The 23,052-nt window shown below is 40.9% G+C and overlaps 1 protein-coding gene across 2 annotated transcripts in view; it reads left to right on the top strand.

Moving 5' to 3' along the window:
• ush2a (Usher syndrome 2A (autosomal recessive, mild)) overlaps positions 1 to 23,052 on the top strand; it is a 196,117-nt gene that overhangs the window by 134,755 nt on the left and 38,310 nt on the right. For both annotated transcript variants that reach the window (XM_084361215.1, XM_084361216.1), the window contains exons 63-70: positions 1,626 to 1,849; positions 2,809 to 3,148; positions 5,312 to 5,509; positions 5,615 to 5,769; positions 10,881 to 11,079; positions 18,451 to 18,558; positions 19,951 to 20,134; positions 22,522 to 22,679. In XM_084361215.1, coding sequence (XP_084217341.1) covers positions 1,626 to 1,849; positions 2,809 to 3,148; positions 5,312 to 5,509; positions 5,615 to 5,769; positions 10,881 to 11,079; positions 18,451 to 18,558; positions 19,951 to 20,134; positions 22,522 to 22,679 — 1,566 coding nt within the window. The remainder of the gene's footprint in view (positions 1 to 1,625; positions 1,850 to 2,808; positions 3,149 to 5,311; positions 5,510 to 5,614; positions 5,770 to 10,880; positions 11,080 to 18,450; positions 18,559 to 19,950; positions 20,135 to 22,521; positions 22,680 to 23,052) is intronic.

Raw genomic sequence — 23,052 nt, 5'->3', positions numbered from 1 at the left:
CAGTGACTTAGGGGTTAATGAATCTCAACGTCTTGGGTGCAAATCTAGGCTTTGTTCTCACACTACTGTACGTCATAAGGTCCACTCTGTGTAATACCACTTTCAAAATTAGCTTATACATTGTTTTTTTCTAAAATAGGCGATTAACTCCTTTCCCATTGCCAGTAGAGAAGTTTGCCGGTTTGTTTGTTTGTTTTTTTGCAAAAGCAGTATTGAGGCCAGGACAATATTATGGCGTGACCTTTTTTTTTATCTTTTACTTCATTCTCCCTTTCAAACTAAACGCAGGCTTAATGATGTACAATATACTTGCTGCTTCAACAAAGACACCAGCAACTTTAACTCCAACATGTGTCATAGCATCATGCTGGAACCATGTTTCCATCACTGCCCATCAGAGCTGGAGCCGATAAACAACTGTGACTACTGCAGAGCCATTTGACCTGGGAATGAATGTCGATTGTACCCTTTCCCATTGGAGACAAAAGCCAGATGAAAGTGGCTTTTCCGGATTCTGTAGACCAAAACATTATTTCCCCTTCAAGAATGATTCTTAGGGCACCACAACAGTTTTTTAATTCGTCAATCATTCTCAGGCTCTTTGGATTTAAAATATGAAGAGCTGCAGAATGCATGGTTGAAATTTGATATTCAGCTGCAAAACATTTACAGGGAAATGGAGTGATAGCATGTATTTTAAATGTCACCTTGCTGCTGAAGGTGAAGTGGTGGCAGAAAGACATCACCTATCACTGTCAGAGATGGCAGCTCTCAGAAAAAACACACTTCCTCTCCCCCCCTGCACTCTTTCCGACGGCATAGGCTGAATATTACTGCTGAAGAAATGAATACAGGAGAGGAAAAGAGGCATGCAGGGGAGGAGAAGAGGGAGGGAAGAGGATAGGAGGAAGTATATAAGAGTTGATAAGAGAAGATGCACATTAATATTCAAAGCAGCCTAAATACTGTTTATGTGCAGATGGGAAAAGAGGGATTGAAGAGAGGAGGAAAATGGAGTTTTGGAAGAGTAGAGGAGAGACAGTGCAGTAGAGTACAGCGAGGAGAGACAGGAGGAAAGACAGAAATGGTATGAAGGTGTTAAAGGAGGAATGGCGGTATAAGAGAATGAGTATCATTAGAGGATGCCCTGCTTACAGTAGATATGGAGAAGCAGAGGAGGACAAGAAGAGGTGATGAGGAAAACAATAGAAAGGCCAATATTCTTTGTACCAGAGGGACACACACAGGAAATCTAGATACTACTGTTAAGAACAGAAGTAAAACCACAGCATGAAAATATTTAAGATGATGCCAGCCCACAGAGGCTATGTGAGTAATGCCACTGTCCTTGGCAATTCATAAAGAAATTAAGAATGCAGTTAAATCAACCATTATAATTCTGAGCATATTCTTGAATAATATGGGTAACACCTAAATTTGCAGCAAAATGTGATTTCAGAAACTTAAAACTGATTCATTAGAGACTTATAACAAAAACTTGTTGGTGTTATTCTGTGTATACAGAGTAGAAGGTGTCCCATAAAATGAAATTTGCTGTTACAGTTAGTTTTAAAATGAAAACGTATATAAAACACTAATATGATGTATATTTCTTTTGTTCGTAGGTTTCGTCTGCTGTGGTCAGGAGTATATAAACTCTTCAACCTCTCTTTGCTGTGTGGGCAATGACGGATATCCCTTAATGCAGCCTGCTGGCAATGCCACAGTGACATTGCAATGCTGTGGGTCAAAAGTCATACGTCAGGATGAGGAATGCTGCAACGGGATTGGCTATGATCCCCGACGACACGTGTGTGCTGACCGGCCCACACCCGGCCTGTTAATACAGGTGTGTTTGTATGTGAGAGAGTGTGTGAGACGTGTACATCAGCATGTGTGTCTGTGTTTACTTAATGAATGTCTATACCATGTTGTGTTTACTAAGACATGTACCATGAATGAGGAAATCTGAAACACACTTTTCTGTGAATGAAGTTATAAACTGTCATTTTGTTTCTGTATGTTAAGTTAAAAATTGTTTCTGTAGCTTTCTGGCACTTTGCCATCGTCATGTCTGCTGGATGTTTTAAAAGCAGGGCATTTTCTAGCAGTCTGTTCATCGGCAGCCACATTTCTAATATTCCTAACACACATTTGCAGCTTGTTTATGATCAGTCTGGTAACAGATATTTTAAGGCTATTTCTTGCATTTTTTTTTTTAGCATATAATTCCAGCATAGTTCATTTTAATAGAGGGAACACCATAGCACTCCTTCTCATTCTTCGCAGACTTTAGAGGAAAAGTGTCATAAATAAACAAAATATAAAGAAAACTTTATACACCATATGCACAGAAAGACAAAGTCAATGATGACAACTTCCTTTCAGTCTCTCTCTCATACTCACACTCATTGTCGTTGGGGACAGGGCCTTCTTCCATCTATCAACTAGGGTCATGTGACATTTGTGTGTTCCTAAGTCAGCATGAGACAGGCACATACACACACACACACACACGGACAAAGAGTAGGAATGCTCATTAGCCTTAATGATGTCATTAAGGACCATGCATACCACACACAAACACGTGCATTGTGAATGTATATGAGAGACGCTTCAGAGTATATATGATTTTCACTAACAACATATAAGACAACAGTAAACTTCTATTAGATAAGAAACAAATCACAAAGAGAAAAAGATTTTAGACCTTATAGTATCCCTTTTTCTCTCGTCTCTTACTATTTATCTGCTATTCCCCTCCACTCTCTCACTCTTTATCCGTCTCTCCCTCGTTTCTCTCTGCAGCACCAGTGTTTGCAGGGCGCTGTGTGTCCCATATCTGCAGCATCCACAGCTTACTGTGGCGCCTGTGACCTCGATCCATCTATGACCGCCTGCACATGGGTGCTGTCTGCGCACACACACCCTGACACACCGTACACAACATACTCACCTTCCCTCAACACCACACATGAAACTCTCACTACGGGCCTCTCTACACGAACAAACAGAAGTGAGAACACTTACAAAATGGCAGACACATACAGTTACACACACACTGAGAACCTGCAATTCGAGGGAAGCCTGTGTCCGTCGCATGAGGAGGTGGTGTACAGCGGGGATGCCAACAGATACACCTATACAGGTATGAGTGCGTTCAGTGGAAAAACAGACTGGTATTTAGAAGAATAACTCAACTAGTGCTCTTCCATAGTAATTAGTTTCTTTTAAGCATTTCTGTATTCTTTTCTTGATTTGTTTGCTGAGTTTCTTTGGTGACAAGCTTTTTTTACCAAGGGGACAATAACTGCATTTCTTGTAAATGTTTTACCATCTCTTAGAAGCAAATGTACCTGTTTAATGATCTATCTTTAAAAAAACAAATTGGTATCCTTCAATGTCACCAAGTGCTGATTGACCAATCATGTTTTTCAGCCTCCTTTTACCATCACTGCTCTTCACTGTATGCTTCAAAGTAGACTTATGAGCATTTCCAAACTAAAATTTTACTTTCTTGCAAGTCAATTAGTGTTCTGAATAGTTCAGCAGATTAAACACCTGCATCTTCCCTTGTTATGAGGTCTAACATGCTCTTGTAGTCAAAATAATATCACAGTTCTGATGTCTAACGTCAGTAGCATTACCTTTCAGCTCAATTCAAGTTTACTTTTAACAGATTTCAATCTCATAATCTTTTCTCTTGTGTCAGCGTGCCTCTGTATACCTTAATTATTCGAGTTTTAAACATTTTGATCATTCATATAGTATTTGCATCCCTGCTCCCAAACTGTGACTATGCTGGAAATTAGGACGCTCTCTCTTTCGTCCTCCGAGCCATTAGTATGAAGAAGAGCTAATGCAGAATAACGCCATCTGTGAAACACGCTGCTCATAGAAATTTTAAGCCTGCAGAAACCAATTCTGCATTTACTCTAAATGTGTCAGCCGCTGCAATCAGCGGGCTTCAGAGACAGATGCCCTTCCACACACTCACACAAACACACAGACACACACACCAAGGCAGCTGTTGCGGTGCACATAGATAGCTGTAACGTGGTGACGCTCTCCGTGCTGTACACTTGTGTGTCATTAAAACTTAGAGATGGGCGTTTAAATGCCATTTCAACATTCTCTACTATTTATCAGCCCAAAGGGAGTTGGAGTATGTGTGTGTGTGTGTGTGTGTGTGTGTGTGTGTGTGTGTGTGTGTGTGTCGGTGTTTGTGGGCGTGTGTGTCCGGATTTTCAGTCTGTCCACACATTATTTATCTGGGTAGTTACGTCTGTTTAATCAAGACTAATTGTGGTTGTGGATGTGATGTGTGTGTATGGATGGTTGTGCACTAATAATTACATGTGTTTCGTGTGTGTTAGTGTCCAGTTAGTTGCTATTTAAGTGTGCCTCTGTAGTGAATGTGGTTCTGTGTATGGGTTTCTTTTGCTTTGTGTGCGTGTGTGTGTGTGTGTGTGTGTGTGTGTGTGTGTGTGTGTGTGTGTGTGTGTGTGTGTGGGGCATGGGGCGGTTAGGATAAGAGTTTCTAGGCAATGCTGTGACACCATCTGGGCAGAGGCACATAAAGCTGTCGCCACCCACCATATACCAGATGTTTCTCATGCACACATACGCACACACACACACACAGTCACACACGCAGGGTATCATGCTATACTTCTCTGGGGAAAAAATGTAAGGTAGCTCACACACAGATAGCTCCACATGTGCAAAAAGTTGCTATAAATATATACTGTATTGTCCACACCCAGTTGACATCTATACTCCATTTTTTAGGCACGAGTCGATGCACACACATTGATAGTTTTTTTTACATGTATGTCACTGTGTGTTTTGTCTGATTTAGTTTTCAGAGTAGTAAAGACGAGAGTCCCAGACTGGCGGTTAAAACGTGTTCTCATTTACAACAGCAGTCCCTTAACACTCCTAAAAACAATGCACATGTGTGTGTGAGTGTGTGCAGGTGCATCTGTATGTACTGTATATATGCTCCTGTATGTACACCGCACCAGAAGGGTTGTCACAGCCTGTTTCCCAGCATGCTTCAGTCACTTTAGCATTTAAAACTATGCACCTTATGTCACAAAACGATATAACTACAAAATAAAACAGGAAATCAACAAACCAAAAAACCCAAAGCATGACAACAAATGTTGCAGTGATGGTAAATAATGAATTCACCAATGCGTTGGCAATCTTACTAACATTTGTTCATTATTTTCTTGCACCCATCCTCAATTGATATCTCCTTTGCTCCTTTTCTTCTGTCACTCCTGCCTTCCTTACTCTCTACTAGACTCAGACCTGGAGCCCTTCACCACTTACGAGTACAGAGTGAGGGGCTGGAACAGCTTTGGACGAGGCTCCAGTCATGTAACGACAGCAACCACCAGTGAGGACAAACCATGGGGGGTGGCGCCGCCCCGTTGGAGCCGCTTAGGTGAAAGAGATGACATCATCCAGCTGCAGTGGCAACCACCCGCCAGGCCTAATGGTTTGTATCACTAAATGGCCCTTTCTCTGTAGATGTTGTTCAAGATGTCCTAAACAGTACAGTATCTTATCTTAATATTGACACGCACCTTTTCTACTTGACTAGGTGACATCACCCACTATGTTATACTGCGGGATGGACAAGAGCGTTACCGAGGGGATGAAAACAGTTTCACTGATGTGGGTGGGATCAGGCCTTTCCAGGAATACAGTTACCAGCTGAGGGTCTGTAACCGGGCTGGTTGTACTGACAGCACACAGGTAAGACATTCATTTGTCTTTGTGTCAGTTTGTCTCGTTAAAGTTACATTTTCTATGTTGTATCATTGTGTTCAGTATCTCATTAGTAGCTTATGCTCACCTGTCGCGATATAAAAGACATATGTAACATGACAAATATAATGAGTCTGCATCAGTATTAAAGTTACTGAAGTTTAAAGGAGTCTGACGTTCAGGGTTTGCTGCAAGTTTGCAAATGCATTGAACAGGGCTAGCATGCCTATTCTTAAAGCATGAAGTAGTAGTAGATAATTACTCACTGGAACTGATGAACAACACTTGTGATGCTCCATTGACATGTTGTAGTTATTGTTCAAAAATACATTAAAATATCACTGACTGCACCTTCATTTGCAAAGGAAATATCTGTTCTCACAGTTTCCAAAACTGTACTCTGTTGTAGCACCCCATTTGATAAAGACATTATCCCCCTGTATGATTATCTAATGGCTGCTCTAAAGATGGACTGAGCTTCACTGAACTAAGCACCACTTTACGCTGTAGTTCAGTTCACTCCTTTAATTTAGGATGAAGACTTAAAGTTGTGTTGGTGTGTGTGCATGTGTGTGTGACACAGAGAGAGAGAAATCAGAGAGAACATTGTTTGAGAGAAAATTCTTATGTTTGTGTATTTCTCACCCTCTTCTGCCCCATGATGTACCTAATTAATACATTTGCACTAATAGTTGACAGTGTGCTAGAGCTGCTTTTGCTACTCAGACTCATCTCTTATTCTCCTACGCACCTGTGTGAAAAGTGTGTGCAAAGATCACAGTTCCTGTTTTGTTCTGTCAAGGAGAAATTGCCTGTAAATGCAACCCCCTGCTTCACATTGGATAAATCACAACAACCACCTTGCAGCGTTGGTCCTCTGCAGTTGGCCGCTCATCTGGTCCATTGTTTGGCCGGTGGCCTTTCAGCAAAAGGACCTTTTACCCTCTTGTAAAACCCTCCTCAGATACTGATTTCTGAACATTGTTTACATCGATATTCAGGTGCTCAGTTGTTCTGCAAGTGATATTTAAAAAAAATCCAAACTTGTGTCTGACCTTTGTTGTTAAGAAATGACTGTGTGGGATGTTTCCGCACTGTGTGAACTCTATACTGTTCCCATGTCGGAACAAGTTTTTATTTAGCCGTGTTTCCGCTCCCTCCCTGTATGCGAGGCTCTGGATTTGCTGAGTCTACCTGATATTTTGTGATAGCGTCCATAATAGCTTCACACAGAACTCCCCCTGCTATCTCTCTGGCTGTAGCCGAGCTGATATCACCACAACAATTAATTTCTCCGGCTTAGGGGTGATGAAAGCTCACGTTGAAAACTGTCTTTCTGGCTTTTTTTTTTAAAGCTAATTTAACATCTCATTATTTTGATGAGCACATTCTTACGTAAAGACGAAGTATGTAGATGTGTCACTGGAGGGAGGGAGGTGGAGGTACAGTTGGTTGAACTGGTTGTGAAGGGTTGATAGGTAAATAGGTGATGGATGGATTACTGAATATATTAAATGGATGCTAGAAATAATGATGGCATTGATGAAATAGGAATGGATTGATGTAAGACACGGATAAAGGAGGAAGTAGCAGTAAATAGTTGGAGAGATGAAGATAGAGAGAAAAAGAATGTGTCAACATTTGCCACATTTATCTGGATGGTTTGTGTTTTAAGCACACATTTTGATACCATGTGCTGATTTGTGAATATTATTGCCATTTGTCAGACTTGCTTTGTCAATGACATTTGTCTGTCTGTCTCCCATACCCTTAACGTCAATGCATATGAGGGGGTATACCCATGATAAGGCTGTCACTTGTTAGTAGCCAGTAGTCTGTGATTATGTTAACATTAATGTTCTAACTTTTTAGCAGCAAGAATAACCAGATCCATTCAAAGGGTGCAGCCCAGGTCAAGTGGGTGAACCCTGAGGGAACAGTCATATAGTCTTACAGCCATGCCTGTGGAGCACAGAGACATGCAATAATCACCTGACGCCGGCAACTTCTTCATTATTGAGGGATGGTTAAGAATTTGAACATGACTATTGGTGAGACTGAGAATTAACTGATAAATCCCCTTTCTCCCTGTTTATTATAAGTCAACATACCAGCAATATAATTACCGCAGAGAACTCAGTCTCGCCACTCCAGCTGTCCGGCAGTGCTGCACTCAAAACGTAGCAGGTGGGTGTTGACGGACGAGGGAGCATGGACCCCAGGCATGTGGTCTTTGCCCACAAAAGCTTTCAGGTCGGTGTCAGTATAAATATCTAAAATGTGCATTTTATATCATAAAGGATAAAGAATAAAGGATGATGCACATGATGCGCCAGCTTGACCTCACATAGCAAAAACATTTCTCCTCCAAGATCAACCCGGCTGGAAACTTGCACTCTTCTGGAAACTACATGACCAACAGGAGAACTCTGTATACATGCACACACCCTCCTAAAGCCCTACGCAGTTACACTACAAACTCAATCTCTGTCTTCCATGTTCTCTCTGTCTGCCCGCCTCTCTCACACACACACATACATATGTTCACACAAATCAGCACACACACTCCCAGCAGAAGGTGGAAAGGGAGTGAGTTGGATTAGTTTGTACACCGGTGAAAATTGGCCAAACAGTCCCAATTATGGGATAACTTGGGCTAACCTAATACACCACCGCAATTACCTGGCATCAGCCCCCTCACACACACACATAAACACACAGGCACAGACAAACCAACACAGGCACACACAATGCACACCTGCTGTGACAACAGAAGGTGCTGATCTAATACGGTTGGTCACTTAGAGAGGGAGGAAGAGCGATTGGTCCTCCTCTGTCTCTGAATCCTTCTGTCCTGTTCTCTCTGCTCTCCGTCTCCTGTCATTCCCCTGATCTTAACGCCACACTCTTCGTTTCTTTCTTAACCTCTCTCATCCTCACTCCTTCCCACTGTCCGAACACCAGTTTCTCTTCTACAACAGCTGTCATCTGGTGCCCAGCACCCCCGCCACTTCTCTCCTTTTCTATACGTCTCTCACAATCCCATTTCTCCCCGTCCCAACAAGTTTCCATTCCTACAGTATGTATACAGAAATAGAGAATATTAAAGTGAGGCATCCTTTCATGTGAGCAGCTTTTTAAGTTGTCCACAGAAGTTTATTATATTTAGTGCACACTCACATACAGTCGGTGGTTACATGGCTTTTGTATTTTCTTTACATTTGAGCAAAATCTTGACAGACATCTGAGTTAACGGCACACTGAAGCACTCACTGATGGATACTCCACTTTCCCTGCATCTTCCTTATCTTCTTCTTCTTCTCCGCCTCCTTTGCTATTTCCTCTCTTCCGCCTCGTTGTGTTTGCGTGTGTATACCTGCACGCACCTGTGTGTGTGTCTATGTGTGTGCACGTGCGCGTGTGTCTCCTTAGTTGTAGTAGCAGTGTTCTAATTGCATAGCACTGTGTGGGACAGGTGGGGGAAGTGCTAGTGACAGTCTATTAAGGCAGGATATCCCTGTTGCCATTAGCAGCAGATTGCCCTGTGATTCTGTGGTCTCCACATTCACCCAGCGTTCACAGGGGCCCACAGATACTACACTAGGAATTTACAATAGGATGGTCACTCACAACACTGTACTAAAAAGCAATAACTGTGGATTGCTTACTGATTTGTAATGTTTTCTCTTTTTGATTACCCATTATGGTGATGTTGATTGGAACCCGCACATCTGATCATAATCAAAGTGCTTATTGCTGGTTGTATTGCAGTCGCAGCTTTCAGTTGTTTTCTTTGCTATGCAGAAATGCTAAAGTGATCTAGTACGTCAATCAAGGCAGGTCATCCATGTTGTCATCACAATGGGCGACACAGGAGCATTCTGGAGAGAATTATCAGTTGTCAGTTGTTATTTCTTAGAGATTATTATGCTTAAAAAGGTGCTTGCGTTGGGTAATTTCTTGTTACTGTTTTCCTGCACTGATGTAATTTTAGCCCATATGGTTGATTGTAAAGTTGTAAAATATCCTGCCGTCCTCTTTGTCAGTGTGTGATAACCACATTTGAGGGGTTATCTGCAAAAATGTGTGTACATCAGCCGATATACTGATATAGAATGTTTTACTCCCTAATATGAGTATTGGCATGAGTATCAGTTGTACCTTACTGTTAATCATGGCAAACATATCCGTCAGGTATTGACACTATTTACGTTTGATTTTGATCATCTGATTTTATCTGACGTAGGATTGCAACTAAAAATTATTTTCATTATCGATTTGATCTGCCCATTATTTTCTGGATAAATTAATTAATCGTTCAGTCAATAAAATGTGAAAAAAATATGTGAAAAAAATAATTCTTCAAATTTTTTGTCCAACAAACAGTGTAAAAAGCCAAAGACTCTTCATTTACTATCATAAATGACAAAGAAAAGCAGCAAGTCCTTACATTTAAGAGGCTGGAAGTAGAAAATGTCTGACAATTTTGCTTGAAAAAATACTGCAATGACTTGTGGATTATCAAAATAGCCGGCAATTAATCCACTAATTGTTGCAACTCATCAACCTCCAGGTCAGCTAGTTCAGGGAATAAAACGTGTGTACATTCTATAGTCTGCAGACTGTACATATAGTTAGACGTGTTAAAATATGGTAATATCATTATGGTGCTACCTGTATCTACAGAATTGTTTTTTCTGTACAGTAATGCTGATTGTTTGATAGTTGTTGTTGTTTAGTCTTTATTTGTTCCCTTTTTTCGTCAGTATTTGGCCGGAGGTTGGAACATACAGAAGTGCTGCAGTCCAGATTTTCAACCTCTTTCTGTTTTATTTTTGTGGAAATAAATTAAATCACCAGCAAATGTTTTCCTCTGTTGTCATGGTCTTTATTGCCTCAGAAGAAGAAGCCCTGAATTTGGATGCATTTTTTTATTGGGTTGTGATCGTGTTAATTACATTCATAAATGATCACAGCAGAAATCCATCTGTTATCCACATTTTTCACATTCTGTAAAATATCATACATGTGTTGTGTTTTATATTTCTTACGTGTGCGTGTGTTTTCATCTGTATCTGTGTGTGTACATGTGTGTTTAGGTGGTGGCAGTGACAGTCCAGGGCGTCCCAGAGGGCGTGCAGCCTCCAGTGGTAACAGCTTCAAGCCCCTCCTCCCTTCACGTGAGCTGGTCTGAACCAACTCGTCCAAGTGGAGTCATACAGCGGTACCACCTGAACCTTACAGGTGTCGGAACCATATTTACACACAACGATGGGCCCAGAAATTATACTGTGACTGGTGAGTTTCTCAGATTATCCAATGCCTCACTTTTCCTTCGATGTTTTACCGTTTCTGTCTCTCATTTTACTTTTTCTCTTCCTCCTGTAGCCTCCTAGTTTCTCTTCCATTCTGTATCCCTTATTTGTCTCTTCCCTTCCCTTTCTCTTCACTTCCTCTCACTCCTTTACTTTGACACCTCTAAATCATCTCCTTTCTCCTTCTCTTCCCATCACCTGTCCTCTTCTCCTCTCCCGCCCCTCCCTACTCCTCTGCTGGTTTCTGGAAGCCATCTAATGACTGAATTTACACCTGATTCCCGCCACTCTCTCTCGGCCCCGCCCCTTTCACAGACACAAACACACGCACGTGAACACACATATAAGAAACAAAAATATAAGCGCATTAACAAACTCAAACATAGTAGGCAGGCACACATGCTCAGGCTTATATACCTACAAACACAAATATAAAAAAACATAAATATAAGTACAAGAGCACACCAAAAATAGAGTGTGAGACGCGGTGCACCAACGAAACACTCAAACTAAACACACAGACAAACAGAAGTGTTGGCTTGTCTCAATATTGTAGATCTTCGCAGGAACGCGGTGGTGTCAGGATTGGGTGATTTGTGGGTCTTGTTTTATCCACCCTGAGGAGGAGCTGTGTTGCTGGCCCTCTGCCATCAGTCACAACACACACACTCACTTACACATGCAGACACAAACACCTGCATAAAGCATTACAAAGCAAACGTTTGTTGTCTGTATAAAAACATCATTTTGAAGACACAAGTACCAGTAGAACACAGTAGACATACTTTCCTACTTCTGTAATTGGAGTAGTTAAACTAACGTGTTTTAAAGCTGATTTGGTTTTCATGTATTGCACATGAATTTGTAAGAATCGTGTAAATTCAGTGGCATTTCCCTTCACAGCTTTCCTCTCTGCTCTGTCTTGGACTCAGACCAGGCATCGGCTTTGCCAGTAGCCAATAGACTAGTCCCATGGTGCCTGTGGTTGGCTTGTATGGTCAGGAGTTGTGTGCGCACGAGCATGTGTGTTTGTATGTGTAGGCATGAGGCAAAGCAAACAATGCCAAATAGAGATGGTAATGTGCTGTAATACTGTACCAGCCCCATGTGCCAGTGTAAGCAACCAGCATGCGTGTGTGAAATTCCCCTGTCCCCCAGTGAGACACTGGAAAACCCTGCGTATTCAGCCAAAATCACTACTGGGGCACTGTCTCTCTCTCTCCCTTTATCTTTCTCTCTCTTTCTCCCTAATTTCTCTCAGCTCTGTTTGTAACAGCACATGTTAGGAAAAAGGTTCCTGTGTTAAATGCATCGCATTATGATAAAAAAAAGGATCAGAAATGGATCAACTTTTTATGGCCACTCCAGATTTGTTCATATAGGTCATGAGCTGGTCCAAAAACAGTCCTGCAGCTCAGAACAACCCAATATAAATGTTTATTAACTGTGAATATATGCTTTAATTTTCAGACTTTCTTATATTAGCGACTTATTCGCCCTTTATTCTTAATATACGTGAATAATATTCCATATATATTGCACATAAGCATGTGTGTTGTTTTTTTGGGGGGGGGGTTATATTTATTTATTTGTCTTATTCTTCATCCCTTTGCATGTACGTATACAAACACACACGTATGATATGTATTCAGACTCGTCATACTGTATGTATGCCTGGGCTGCAACTAATAATTATTTTCATTATCAAGTAATTGTTTTTAATTAAAGTAATTGTAATTATGTAATTAATTATTTTTTCTATCAATCAGTTAGTTGTCTATCAAATGTCTTGTTTTGTCACAACCCAAAGATATTCAGTTTACTGTCATAGAGGAGTAAAAATAAGAAGAAGCTGGAATCTGAGAATTTTGACTTTTTTCCCTTAAAAATTACTCAAAAATCAAAATTCTTATCAAAATATCAATTGAATATTTGTCAACTAAGCGATTAATCAGCTCCACTGTATCCGCCGCAACGCTAAAATTAAATAAAGAAGAGACATTACACAAACTGAGGGAGTTAAAGGTGCACAGAATGACTCTTATTAAAAGAGAGTGAAGGAGAAAAGGAGGAAGGAGAATGAAAGATGGATGGATGTATCTAAGTGTTTTCAATGAAATATGAACAGAAATAATTGCTGTGCTACTCCCTCATCCTTAATGTTTAATACGTCATTATTCATCTTCTCCGCATCTCTCGGACTGTTCTCACCACTGTGAGAGACAGACGCTCAAAGAGCTCACACACTGGTTCGAACCACAGAAACTGGAGAAATGGGCTTTTTTTAGCTACAAAAATGTCGTTTTAAGATTGAATCATGCTTGCAGGGCTGTAACTTGATCTGATTGAGTATATTCTATCAAAATAATTTTGGTCTGCGAGGCATTCATTTATCATGAAACATTCACCCTTGTAATGATAAATATAACAATACTTGTGCTGTATGTATACTTGTAAGTGAACATCATTTAAACTGAGAATACCTGTTGCTAAAAAATACAGTGCGTTATACATTGTTCCACACTCTTAACTTTAGTAATTTAAAATAAGAGCCCATGTAATTCAGACATTTTAGACATTTGCGATTTGCTTTCGTCCAGAAAAATGATTGTTTTATGTCTTGGATGCACATAAAGCACATCTGGAGCACCACCTACATATGAATGGCATTTTATCACTTCTACAGTGGGGGAGTGAGGCGTCAGTAAGTGCTGAATCATTTCTCTGTGGTTCTGGTTCTGGCTCCGACTGTTTAAGTGTGAAAATTCCCAAAGTAAGCAGGCGCCTCTGTGATGCCAGAATCTTAAATTATATAAACAAATTCTTGACTTCTACCATTTCCTGTTTATGAATGATTTGCCTAAGGAAAAGCAAGAAATAGCCTCTTATTAATAGCAGTTTGAGCAGTTCTGAAAAGTGACACTTCATAGAAAGAATTAAGCACTACTGTACAAAGACACCCCATGTGAATCGATATTAAGTATTGCTATCATTAGCTGGCAATGAATTATTGCCTGCAATTATATAGATTATGGCATTAATCATGTGTTTAATTGGTCTTTTGTAGGCTCATTATTAATTCAGAACAGCAGGGAATAGAGTATGTTCTTTTATTTATTAATGTGTTTCCCCCGTAGTCCATGCTCTGATTGGTCCCTGCCATAGGTACAGGCATGTAGACACGGGGAGAGGAGGAGAAGGTGAAGGAGACAAGACAAACAAGACTTTCCTTTTCATGCATCAGTCTTGAATCTGTCTTTCATGAGAGCTGTGAACATTACAGTGTGTAGAAAGAGTCTTTCATCCAACTAGTTAAAAACCACACCATGTAACCTCGTCATGAATTCTGCCTCTAACTTACAAGCTCTCAGGCTCGAGGCAGAGAGTGGAACTCAGTGGGACAGTTCGCAGTGAAGAAGGACGTTCTCTGAGATGTTGCGGATCCTCGTGTTACCCAGCTGCCCGAATCCTCTCTCCTGTTTAGACAGCAAGTCTGTCCTGTCTCTGGTGTCTTGATAAAACAAGAGGCAGATCTAAATATATATCTAAATATAATAGTAACTTTTAATCACATATGAAAACATTTTTACAATCTGTAAAAACTGTGGAGAATCTTCTAAGGCAACACATTCATACGTGCTGGATAGATTACACCATTTTCCCTCTCAACTCTCTGGCCTTGTCTTCCACGATTGTATTTTTATGTGTATGCGTGTCTGTATGTGTGTTTTCATGTGTCCGTCTATTAACGTGCACGTGTGTGAATATTGTACATATTTTGCAAATGGACTGTGCAATAAGTTTTACCTGCATGGTGGCCGGCCTTGGGAATCTCTAAAACTGTGTGTGTGTGTGTGTGTCTGTGTGTGTGTGTGTGTGTGTGTGTGTCTGTGTGAACCTGATCTCATTGTTCCATCCCAGACGGTCTCTGCATTAGGGAGCCACAGACAGGAAGTCAAACTCTTAATTATTTAGGAGAGGTGTTATCAAAGCTCTCCCCTCTCTCTCTCTCTCTCTCTCTCTCTCTCTTTTCTTTCCTTTTTCATGCTTGTTCTTGACGCATCATCTGTTCTTTCTACTTCTCATGCAAGTACGGCAAATTCTGGTTTTCTTACTCTTTGTTTCTTTTCACTCTCTCTCCTGACTTACGCTTCATCGTACCTCCCCTCTCGCTCTTCTCTTCCCCTTATCTTTCCATTTCAGCCTCTTTCATGTCTCTCTCAGCTGTCCTCACATTTCTTACTCCTCTTATTCTCTTGCCTGGCTCTCCCACCTTTCTTCATCTTCTCTTTCACTTGACCATCTCTCTCTCTCTCTCTCTCTCTCTCCCCCTCTCTCTCGCTCTCCCTCTCTCTGTCTATATGGTGTATCAGGTATCTGGCATGGTATTGTGGCCTGCGCCCATCATCCTATCATATTCTCTAATGCAAACAGGGAACGGCAACCTGTCAATAAAATGCCATTTTAAATCAGTTATTTTAACAGCGCCACCGCAACACACACAGACACACACACACTTAAGAGAACTCCACAACAACAGTCTTATAACCCTTATACCTTAAACCCTGTCTCTTGTTTGTTCTTTTTCTCTCTCTTTGACTTTTTGCTTAAATGTAAGCACCAACTCTTTACTCTGTCTTACTGCCAAAGACTCTTTCTCTGTTTCTCTCGCTCTGTCCCGCACAAACACTCACCGGTCTCCACTGTGTCCAGCTCTTACGATGACAGTTACAGCCTTGTCTCACTCTGTGTTAGTGAGCCGCTGGCTGCTCCCATCAAAACGCCCTCCACCCGTTTTTCACTTCCCGGTGATCACTGTTAAAATGATTGAAGCTTCCTCTGTCTTTCCATAATCAAGCACACATGTGTATGCATGTGTGCGAGGACATATAGGTCTGCGCACACACACACACAAACGCACACACACTCTCTCTTTCTGTTGCACATACACGCACAACCGTGTTACACATGATGTCATTTCTCCAGCAGACCAACACTGCCCTCTTCAGGCTAAGTGTTAATGATTAGTTGAAACACACCAAGAAACATCAAAGGTGTTTGTGTGTGTGCGTGTATTTGCGTTCATTTGCACATGCACGTGTTGAATGAGAAGTATACCTGTGTTTGTTCTGGTTTCTATTCAGAGTAGCGGGAGACAGTAGTTGGAGAATCAGGTCGTGTTTTCCTTGCAGTTTCAAACTGTTTGCTCATTTCATAGAGGGCAGAACCGATAAGTCAACTTTCACAAGCAAATTCTTTCAGTCCGCTTTGCGTCGTGACCTGAGCGTAGGCTGATCTTTATAAGCACAAGCAACACTTTAAAGCATTTATAATAGTAGTTTATGCACACAGATAACCCATATACACCTGTGAAGTTGTCTTCTTGTGGTCTGTGTTCAATATTATAACACTGCCCTCTTTCCAGTTTCCAGCTCCATTCTGACTCCTGTAGGGACACTCTGTCTCTCCGTATGCAGAAAAGTGTAGTGAAAGGTTACTGCTTTATTCACCGTTGCGACGAATGACATCACTTGCAGTGTAGATATCATTTACTATGCTGGAGTGCACACACGCATATACACACGCTTAGTTGCACAGTTAAATAGTGTAACGGAGCCTTACGCTTCAACCCGAGTACTTTTGTATGGCTGGCAGATTTCCTTTATTTAACCCAAACACAGGGCAACATTGTGAGAACATTTGCACGCACGCACACCAACACACACACGCACACCAACACACACACACACACACATTGATCAGAGGTTGGGTTAAGCGTGGCAGGCTGCAAGGCATGTTAAGCAGGCTAAGCACTAGAATAAGACGTGAGGAAACCGTGGTGAAGCTCTCCGCTGTGCATTAGACTCAGTGTGTGTGTGTGTGTGTGTGTGTGTGTGTGTTGGTGCACATGTTCTCCGCCGTCAACATAGGGTGGGTCAGACATGCATATAGCAGCTGAGACACACAGTAGGGTGTCCTTCTCTGTCTCTCAGCCGCCAAACATACACAGTGGGAAACACCATTAGATAATTAAGATTATTGGCTTAATTATGTCTTAAAGATATAATTTCACGAATAGAGTTACGTACATTTTTTGATCCTTTTTCTTTCAGTTACGCTTATACGTGATAAATGTGTCATTTAAATTTGTCTCACATCTGGTCCTGCACTGTCTCTTTGTCCTTCAATACTTAACATACGGAAGGAGAGCCATTAAATTATAATAAAATGTACTTTTATGTAAAACAAAAATAAAGCTTATTATGCACAGGATTATTTTTTATTTGTTTTAGTAAATACAACAAAAACAATTAACTAAATGTTTCTGATCAAACATTTATCTAATCGATCATAAATCTTGTTAATTTGTATATCTTCATCTAAAAAAGTGCAGATTTAAGGTAGAAATAAGGAATTAAACACACGTGCCGATGCCAGAGCCTGTGTTTGCAGTCATCCTTTTGAAATAAAGTCGTTTCAGTTCTTTCATTTTCCCTTGAATTTGATTTGCAAGCTGTTGTACGCTGTCAGCTCAGTGAATGACCATAAAACATCCATTCAACCCAGTGACAACATTAAGGATTTGCATCCATCCTCATCCATCCACCGTACATCAAGAGCCGTGCAGAAAATATATCTGAAGAAAACGGAGGTTGTCAATCACCAGACCGTGGTTCTAACTTTGTTTGGGTACACAAAGGATTTTTAACAGCTTCCAGTATTTAAATCTTCCTACCAAAGGTTCACTGTAACACCAAAAACTGATTTCCTGTGGTTGCAGTTAAAGGACCACTCAGTCGCTGTGTGATTTCTTTTAGACTGCATAGCAGGTGCCTATAAATAAATCATGTCTGGACGCTGTAGCCTAAACGCATACCGAGGTATCATAATTATCATAGATCAAAAGCTGATGACATTACAGCGTTGGACCGTTCCTATCCCATGTCAGTTCCGCGGCTGCCCATCTTTACGTTGTTTCATTATTGAGTTATGGCATGCATAATTTAACACCGACAGATATGGATCCATCCGTTGAGAGACTGTGGAAAGAACAGAGGGAGGGAGAGTGAAATGGATAGAGAGAGGAAAAGGTTAGGAAGAGAGTTAGTGATACGGGCCGGGCAAGCTTCCCTCTTTCTCTTTTACTTTTTCCCCTTTTAATATTTTGATGTTTTGATGTCTTCTCTTCATCCCTTTTTACTGCCTGTCCATCTGTCATCTGCACTGATTATTGTGATGAGAATAATGTGATTTTTTTTTTTTTCACCCTACATGTGTTTATAAGTCCGAGATTCATTTGGTGTGATCTTTTTTAGCACATATTTATCCGTGTGTGTGTGTGTGTGTGCTACAGGTTTGCAGCCGTACACAGACTACAGTTTTGTGCTGGTCGCCTGCACAGCTGTCGGATGTGGCGCCAGTTTACCTTCCACAGGACGCACCCTGCAAGCCTCCCCTGCTGGTACAAACGCATACACGCACACATATATATACATTTTAGGAATTCTCTATTTGATTTCATGTAGTGACATTTATTTACAAATGAAGAGGTCATTCCACAGGTCTTAAACATTTACAATACATGTCAGATTTCACATCCAGAATAATGTAAAGCCATTATTTTTTGCATAATAATGTACAACTAATGTAAAATATGACCTGGACACCTAAAAATAATACATTTAGAAAATGTTTGTGTATGTATTGTTGCTTTTACTTGAAATAGACTCCTGGCAAAAATCAGTTAAATTGTTCTAAATATATATTTGATTAATATGAAAGCTTTAAGATAACATTGTTTCTGAAAAAGATCTCCTGCATTTTATAAATATTTTTTACAGTTGATCTTTTCAAATCTTCTTTACTGATTTCCTCTTTCAACCATTTTTTCCTCTCCTCTCCTCTCTGCTCCGCTCACTTCTCTCTTCTCCTCCCACTGCTCCCCTTTTTTGAATCCTCCCCCTCTCATGTCCTTCTTTGCTCTCCCTATGCTGTATCTTGCTACCCTTCACCTTTCTCTCTCTCTCTCTCTCTCTCTCTCTCGCGTGTACGCTGGTGACTAGAGGGCAGCGAAGCCTCTTTTTTTTGTTGCCTGACTAAAACGGCGTCATCAATTTTGTATTTTTATTAGAGAACTTCAATTAGGATGTTTGTTTTCCTCTCTTCATCCACTTCACATTTGTTTACAGAATGTTCTCTCACTTCTTTTCACAATCTTTTCCTTCCACATCTGTTTGCTCTCTTCCCATCATTTCCACTCCTCTCAAAACTGATTACACGTTTATCTCCTCGTAGGTTTTTGATGTTTTTCCTATTTCTTTTCCATTTAAATTTTTTTTTTTTTCTGTTTACCTCACTTATCTGTTGCATCTTCTCCCTATCTGTCTTTACATCTAATCTCTCTATTTATTTATTTTTACATGAGCCTCTTAATTCTTCCAGTTAAGCTCCTCCTTCCCACCACTCCCCTCCCCCTTTTGTGTATCTGTGTCCACTTCAAATGATGTATTTGCTTCTTGTTTGTGTTTATATGTTAATAAATGAATTATATTTTATTTAGATATTCAATTCTTCTCATGCGCACGGGCAAATTGTTAAGCTTTTGACCATTTGTGTTCCTTTTCAAACCATTTAATTAGGTATTTTCACCCACATCCTTTTTGCCTGTCCTATTTTTTTCCTCTCCTGGTTTCATCATAATCTCATGAGGAAACTTTGCCCTCTTCTCCATCATATTAACAATTAGGTTGTGACTCGATAATTTTATAATCTGAGTTCTTATACAAATAAATATAATTTTCTGTCAGCCTGTAATCAAAAAACAAGCTTCTTCTTTCCGTCTTTGCCTCTCTAGGTGTTTGGTCAAGGCCCAGACATCTGATAATAAACACATCTGCGGTGGAGCTGTACTGGGATCAGCCACCCCAGCCTAATGGACACATCTCCCAGTACAGACTGAATAGAGATGGTCGCACTATTTTTACTGGAGACCACCGTGACCAGAATTATACTGACACTGGACTCCTGCCAAACCGCAGGTACAGAGCACGCGCTCACACACGCTACACACACACACACAAATGGAAACGCGTAGTGCCTAAATGTAGAAGTCACACATGCATAAACACACTTCAGTTGTAGCTTCATAATTAATCATCCCTTTAATTCCTCAATTTTCCAATTTGAGTGTGTACGTGTGTGTTTGTGTGTTTATATCGGGGTCACCCTGTTTTAAAAGCTCTCCTATCATCTCATCCATGTCCCTCTCTCAGGACCTCACTCTGTATATGTCTGTTTGTGTCATTTAATGAGCAAATATTTGACATGCCAATGACAGACGCAAACATTACCCCACACACACACACACACATATTGATATCACAAATCAGATCTGGCTTTTGCTTACAGACAGCAGCGGAGCGTAGATTTTATTTATCTGTTTATTTTCATTTAACCTTTATTAATCCGTGTCTTTTTTCCAAGATGGATTTTCTGTTTTAATTATGGGAGTGTAAAATGATACCCCCCTCTCCTCCCGTTCCTGTCTCTCCTGTCTCCCTCTCTCCTCGGCCTCCTCTCTCTCTCTCCCGAGACAATTTCTCTTTCCCCCAAATAGAATTGGTGGGATAGCACCCTGCAGTACTCCAATCTCCGCGATGTGTGTGTGAAAGAGAAAGGGAGGAAGAAACAAGATAGGACTGTGTGTGTGTGTGACGTTTAATTTTCCCTAATTCCTGATAGTCTGCCAGAAGGCATTCCCGTCCCGACCCTTCGCTTCTCATCACTTGCCTCGCTTCCTATTCACTTCTCTTCCCTCTCACCCTCCCCTCCCATCCTTTCCCTCTTACCTCATTCCCTTCCTCCTTTCCTTCTTTTCCCAATTTAGCCCTGCGCCAAGAATTACACAGGGAGCACCAGCCCCATTATCCCGGCAGTCTTGTGTGTCTTTTCGCCCGTGTGTATGCGAGTGTGTATCCACGCGTGCCTTTCTGTGTGTGCATGTGTCCGTGCGTGAGACTGCTCAAAGTGGCCATTGATTATTTATGACAATGTTGATTAGCTGTCACTTTGCTTCGGCAGCCCAGGAAGTGTCTAAGATGACGAGAGAATTAACCTATTCCCTCTGGCTGGCCCCGCAGGACACACACACACTCACACACACACACATCCAAAGCCAAACAGATGCAAATGCCCCACTCACCGATTACCTACCACGCACACACACACCATTTTACTTTTGATATCCCAAGGCGGTGTTTACATTTAAGTAAATATCTTCCAGTGATGAAGTGTTTAAATTCATTCTCCCACTGAAACCTTATGCCATCACGCTCTTCCTCTTTGCTCTCTTCCACTCATGATTTCTCTCTCTCTCTTTGTGTCTCTCTTTGCAATAGTTGGTGAGTCTCAGTGAGGTGTATTTATTAATGTTTTCCTGTGTGTTTGTGTGTGTGTGTGAGTAACATATGAGTAGTTTTAATACATTTTCCTGACTGCGTTCTAACCCACTGCAGAGTTGCTAATGGCCTCCTGTTTAAAACGCTCTGCGCAGGAACAATAACCCAACACCACCGTCTATTAATGTATGTGTGCCGGAGTTTATAGCAAATTAAAGGCTTTTAATGTTAAACGGTGGCCCACTTACACAGCTAATGTAGGCTTTAGCACCAGCCAGCCACACGCTCTTAAAAGGGAAATCTATCTTATGATGTCATGGGCGAGAGAGGTAGGGAATGGGACGAGAGAGGCAGCAAGACCGATGAAAGAGAGAGAGAGAGAGAGAGAGAGGTGTATAACGGAGAGGGAGAAGAAAGAAGCAATGGACCTCAAGTGTATGAGCCCACACACACACGGGCATGTGCACACACATTGCAAGTCTGAGTCTTTCAAGAGGTTATTGCAATTTATAAATTAACCACAGCTAGAAAGCCTACAAGCCAATGGAACAATATTAAGACACAAACAATATTAAGACCTAAAAGTGACATTTACAAAATACAATTCCCCCTTTGTTCATGCACGGCTGAGGACTTGGTAGGGTTGAGAGAACCATCTCTTTAAAGTTTGACAATGGAGCCTGAACGCAGAACGAACGCCAGTGTCTGGTTGTTTTATGGACTTTTCAACTGTTGGTTCTTATTTCAGCCATTACCTGTGAAATGCAGTAAGATGAGCACCTACACCAGTAGCCTCTTGATTTGTTTTTCTTTTGTCAGTTTAAAAGCTCCTACTGACATTAAGACCTAATGCTGTGCTGTTTGATGGTGCTGGGTCAAATATTTTGAATATATTAACACTGTTTCTCTTCATATTCGTTCCTCGATTTGATCCCCTCATCTGTTATCTCTGTGCTGCTTCTATACACCATCTCTTTACCTTGTCATCTCTATTCCCCTGCCATGTCTTAACCCTTCCCTCTCTTCAGGTATGTGTATGAGCTGGAGGCCAGTACAGCAGGTGGGACGGGTGTGAGTGACAAATATGTTATACAAACGCCAGTCTCCTGCCCCACTGGGATCCAACCTCCCCACAATGTGACAGTGTCGGGCCCCCACTCCATCTCTCTTGCCTGGACCCCTCCTGGTGAGTAGCTGCTGGATGGATGGATGGATGGATGGATGAAAAATGTTGAAGACAGTTCCCTTTGGTTTCTAATAATAGATTTAACGTGTTTATGTTTTCAGTGATTATTTATGTTATCCAAGTTGTATTCTGTAGTAGCAAGTCGCTTTTTCCCCACCCAAGAAGTCTTACCTGCCGTCTTTATAAGGACAAATGACAAGATATTAATATCTGTCAAATAATGTAATTTTTTTATTTAACCTATTTAAAAAGTGTGACAAATTATTTTTTATTTATTGAGATTTGGGGAAATAAATATAATCAAACAAAAACTTTAACTTCTTCTCATTGAAAACATATTCAATCCCCATCGCTTTAAAATAGTGAAACACTG

This window comes from Pagrus pagrus (assembly GCF_965226575.1).
Source record: "Pagrus pagrus genome assembly, chromosome: 1".
In the NCBI taxonomy this organism is placed as follows: domain Eukaryota; kingdom Metazoa; phylum Chordata; class Actinopteri; order Spariformes; family Sparidae; genus Pagrus; species Pagrus pagrus.
This window is presented reverse-complemented; position numbering and strand designations above follow the sequence as displayed.